This window comes from Chelonoidis abingdonii, chromosome 3 (assembly GCF_003597395.2).
Source record: "Chelonoidis abingdonii isolate Lonesome George chromosome 3, CheloAbing_2.0, whole genome shotgun sequence".
NCBI classification, from domain to species: Eukaryota; Metazoa; Chordata; order Testudines; family Testudinidae; genus Chelonoidis; species Chelonoidis abingdonii.
This window is the reverse complement of record NC_133771.1, coordinates 123,979,243-123,984,472: the sequence shown is the minus strand read 5'-3', so window position 1 is coordinate 123,984,472 and position 5,230 is coordinate 123,979,243. Positions and strand designations below refer to the sequence as shown.

Sequence of the window (5,230 nt, the reverse complement as noted above, 5' to 3'; positions counted from 1 at the left end):
TCCTTAGTGTCCTGTTGACTTTGTATAGCGCCAGACATTCACAGATCCACGTGTGTGGCATTGAGTTGTAGGCTTTCCTGTAGTCAATCCGGGCTGTGCTCCAATTGGTCTGTCTAGACCTTGAGTCTTGGGCGACTGCATACACGATAACGAACGAGAAACTACGAGTAGCTAGGGAAGTGGAGGTCAGCTAAGCTGCATTCCACTGTTCCAACGACCGACATGGGCAGTAAGAAGGAACTGAAGGGTGGCCGGGTCGGCTGGGGTATATATCCGGTGCCATAGCGGCGCCACTCCAGGGGGCGCCCAGCCGACCCGCCGAGTGTTGCTAGGGTAAAAAGTCTTCCGACGAACGTGCACGCAGCGCGCGCACACCTAACTGGAATGGATATGAGCAATCACTCGAAGAAGAACTGTAGATTCTCTGTCAGAATTTCTCTTTCACTAAAGAATTTAATTAAGAAATATCCAGAGGTATTTGTCATTTTTTTATTGTTACTTTTTAACACACAGAATGCCCTCTTTAATATGTTAGAGGGGATGGCTCAGTGGTTCAAGAAGCATTACATTTGAAATATCTAGGCTCCCGGGACCCAGAGTTCAGAGCAGGACTGAGTCAGTCCTTTACTCTTGAGAGGCAGATAAATTGAGTTTGCATGCAGTTTATTATCCTTGAGTACCAAGGTCCTGTCTTCTTTCTGGGGACATTATAGATCCCCTGGCACTTCCTAAAAGTGAGTTGGCCAAAACATTCCTTTCAGTTCACCCCTTTCCTTGTTTTTCATCAGGATTTGCACTGGTTCCCTTGCTTCCCAATTGTGGCTGTACTTTAGTAGTGCTATATGTAAAACAGTTTAGGATGAAAAGTGCTATATAAATATACATTTTCTACAGAGAGAAACCTTCTTTAAAGAAATAGGACATTGCTACTGCCCTGCAAAATTTGCCATAAAATTAGACCAGTGGTTTTCAATCTTTTTTTCATTTGAGGACCCCTAAAAAGCTTTTGAATGGTGGTGTGGACTCCTTTGAAAATCGTAGGGTATGTCTACACTACGAAATTAGGTCGATTTTATAGAAGTCGATCTTTAGAAAGCAATTTTGTACAGTCGATTGTGTATGTCCCCACTAAATGCATTAAGTCAGTGGAGTGTGTCCTGAATACCGTGGCTAGCGGTGCACCGTGGGCCGCTATCTCACAGTCTCCGCTGCCCATTGTAATTCTGGGTTAAGCTCCCAATGCCTGATGGGGCAAAAACATTGTCGCAGGTGGTTTTGGGTACATGTCATCAGTCTCCCCTTCCTCCCTCTGTGAAAGGAACGGCAGACAATCATTTTGCGTCTTTTTTCCTGGGTCACCCGTGCAGACGCCATAGCATGGCAAGCATGGAGCCCGCTCAGCTCACCACTGCTGTTGTGGGCATTTTAAACACTTCGTGAATTACCCTGCAGTGTGTGAAGAACCTGGCTAGGAGCCACCAGCACGAGGACGAGTGTGTAGAGCACATGGACACAGACATTCCTGAAAGCCCAGGATGTGGCAATTGGGACATCATGGCTGTACTGGCCGTGAATGCATCCCGATTCTTCAGGGCAAATCAAACATTAAACACAATTGCTTTTAACCCCAGTAGTGTAGTTACAAATGTGCACTCGCCATAGGTGCCTTCTCCGGCTTCAGGGTCCAGGAACCCGCCTTGGGAGGGTATTGGCTCCAGGTTGATGAAAAGCTCCTGGCAGCCAAGGAGAATGGATTCTCTGCTTGCCTGCTGCGCATTCTCCTCCTCCTCTTCCTCATGCACAAAATCCTCCTCCCTGTTGCGTGAGACTCCCCCCTTGCAGATATCCACGGACAGTGGTGGGGTAGTGGTAGGGTCCCCCCCTCGAATGCCATGCAGCTGATCATAGAAGCGGCATGTATGGGGCTCTGACCCGGAGCAACCGTTTGCCTCCTTTGTCTTTTGGTAGGCTTGCCTTGAGCTCCTTAACTTTCACGTAGCACTGCTTTGTGTCCGTGTTGTAGCCTCTCTCCACCATGCCCTGTGCGATTTTGGCATGTATATTAGCATTTCTTCTGCTGGATCGGAGTTCTACCTGCACAGATTCTTCTCTCCATACAGCAATCAGATCCATCTCCCGTTTTGTCCATGTTGGAGCTCATGTGTGATTCTGTGATTGCATGGTCATCTGTGCTGCTAAGTTCGCCATACTGACCGAACAGGAAATGAAATTCAAAATTTCCCAGGGCTTTTCCGGTGTACCTGGCTAGTGCATCGGAGTTGAAAGTGCTGTCCAGAGCGGTCACATTGGTGCACTCTGGGATAGCTCCTGGAGGTCAATACCGTCAAATTGCATCTGCACTATCCCAAATTCAACCCAGCAAGGTTGATTTTAGCGCTACTCCTCTCACCAGGGAGGAGTACAGCAGTCAATTTGAAGAGCCCTTTAGGTCAATGGGATGGGGTTGGTTGTGTAGACGCATTGCTTATAAAATCGACCTAACGCAGCTAAATTTGACCTATCCTCATAGTGTAGACCAGGGCTTGGACTGTGACCAGGGGTCTGTGGACCACAGGTTGAAAACCATTGAATTAGACTAACCTTGGAGATGGTGACAACACGGTTACAACAAATACAGATTTGATTATACTTATTGTTATTTTGATATGCAATGTATGATACCAGATTATATTTTAATCTGGCAGCAGACATTTTTATCTATTGAAGCTTGACTCTGTAGACAGAGATAGGAATTTCAGATCTAATTTTTCCTTGCTACTGCTATACACTTTACATGCTCACCTTAAAAAATATCAAAACCAGGCTTCCTATTGGATCACATATATTCACATCCTAGGATCAAACAGAATTAAGTTATGTAATATAGTTGAGGGATTTTGTATCCACTTTTTAGAGTCCCTGATTCATACTTACAGACTACCAGGCTTTCATTAAAGTGTCTTTCTCCCATTAAAATGTTCATATCCTTTCTTTCTTTCGGAGGAATATGCACTACAGTCAAAATCTGTACTCCTGCTATTCAAGTAATTTCCCTTCTTCCCCCAAGTAAACATTCTTAGTTATATTATGTCTGTGTAGTGAATCATTTGGAAGCAAATTATCTAAGGAAGACAGTCTGGATAGTCTTGCAGAGTTATGAACCCATGGGGTTGTCCTTAGATATATTTGTTTTCTGGCTGGTTAATTGAGATTAAAATGTCCACAGGTGGAAAGTCTTTGATTTTAATTGCTTTCGGGGTCTCTCTCTCTTCCTCACCTCAGGCAACCAGATTTTGTTGAGTAACCAAAGGTTGCGAGGTGTATCTGTCTTGATCTGTTTCCTCTACAACAACTGCTGACTAATTTAATATTTTTAACTTCCCTTACAGATGAAAGAATTTCGTAATAAAATGCAATCAATATTTCCAGCCATTCCTAAAAGTGCAGAGCACTCAGTCGAATGGGAAGACTTAATGAAATCCAAATGAAAGGAGCAGAAAGGATTCAGAATTGTGGGAAAAGTCCATCTAAAAAAATAAGAAAATCAGACTGATTTGAATGCATGGAAATGAGCAAATTAGTGACTGTTTGCTGAACATGGGGACGGCAGTTATTATTTTAACAGCAAGAGAACTGTTATGTTTTTGCTGTTACTTTTTCTTGGATAAAATTCTAGGTTGTTTGGAAAATAAGGAACAACGGTAATTTCATTGACATTTACCTGTCTTATTAGGAATAAAGGGGGCTGAGTCCATCACATCAGATCAGTTAATCTAGTCTGTAGCAAAGGCATGTAATGGGTTACCTCAGTTCCTGAGGATAGAGGAGATACCTGAACAATACCTATGGAGGGAGGGCTGAACACATCCAGCATACCAAGGATATACAGGAAATACCTATCTGGTGTTCTTTATAAAGAGAAGGATGTTTTCTCTATAAAAAACGTTTTTTGATTCATTGTCTATTTTTTTATTGGGACTCTGTAACAACGGGTCTGATAGCTTGCACGAGAACCTGTCATGAAAATGAAGATGCTGTAAAACAGTGCAACATCCGGTCTGCCCTATACCACAAACACTTTTCAGCTAAGAAGCCATGTGGGCAGGTACAGCTTTTAGTATCTGTGTGGTTCCTATGGCTCTGCTACCTGATGAGTCCTAAGTAATGTGTCATTTTTCATGCTGAAATGATCTCATTGTGTGGGTGTAAGCTAAGAAAGAAAAATGTCTAATTCAAATGTATTTGCATAACTATAGATCTAAAACAGTTGTAAAAAATATTTTTAATATGTAAATTCTTCCAGTGAAACAATCTCCCCAATCAGTTATCAGATTTCTTGTATTAATTGCTCATGGTCCAGTTAGCCAGCCATCAGGTTTAATAAAGTGCTGTTTAAACACACAGGTTACATGTCAACCTTTTCATTTCTAGGAAAGAATATTTTTAAAAAATCATAAAGGTCAAATGAATAATAGAGTAGCGTGGTTTCTCACTGTAATATACCACAAAGATATCACCTTTGAAGAAACTGAAGTGTAATAACTGACAGCATTTAAATAGCTTACCTTATGCATTTCAATATTAAATGAATCATGGTGAACGCACTCTTCAACCCACATCCAAAGATGGCATTATTTCATTCTTTCTGTTAGTTCATATATAGTATTTACTAACTATAGTATTGCCTAATGCTATGGCAGCTTGGTGCTGACTTGCCAAGATTTAACAAGATGGATGTGCCATTTGCAAAGCCAAAGACAATCAAGTGCTAAACAAAATAAGTGCATGTTGCATCATGTCCTTAAGATGGCTAGGCTCTGACTGAACTGCATTCTTGCTTCCACACAGCTAATAACGTTCTTAGGAATAGACCATCCCATATGTGATAGCACTTCTAAGGTCCAGAGTCCACCACAGATCTTAAGAAGGACCTACACTCTGGACAGACTTCTTTGGTGTTCCTAAATTCAATAGCAGTTACTACTTCTATTCTTCTAAGCCCATAGCAGTAACCACAGCGTTTCTAAGGCCTGGTCTGCACTACAGGTGTGACAAAGTTCCTCCTCTACCTTGGTGGGTCCTGTGCTTATTGGCAGCTTTGCTCACCTCAGTGATCTCCCCCACAGTCTGGATCAACTCCTCCTGTGTCTGACCAGGAGTAGGGAGGTTTGAGGGGAACCCGGGCCTGCCCTCTACTCCGGGTTCCAGCCCAGGGCCCTATGGGTTTGCA

The 5,230-nt window shown here is 42.8% G+C and overlaps 1 protein-coding gene across 2 annotated transcripts in view; it reads left to right on the top strand.

Moving 5' to 3' along the window:
* The window catches only part of TMEM242 (transmembrane protein 242), a 71,599-nt gene that overhangs the window by 48,736 nt on the left and 17,633 nt on the right, over positions 1–5,230 (top strand). The window contains exon 4 of one of the 2 annotated variants that reach the window (XM_032778356.2): positions 3,390–4,390. The exons of the other annotated variant lie outside the window; for it this stretch is intronic. Within the exon in view, the coding sequence (XP_032634247.1) occupies positions 3,390–3,488 (99 nt within the window). The 3' untranslated portion in view covers positions 3,489–4,390. Of the gene's footprint in view, positions 1–3,389; positions 4,391–5,230 lie in introns of those variants that run through there. 2 annotated transcript variants of the gene reach the window in all.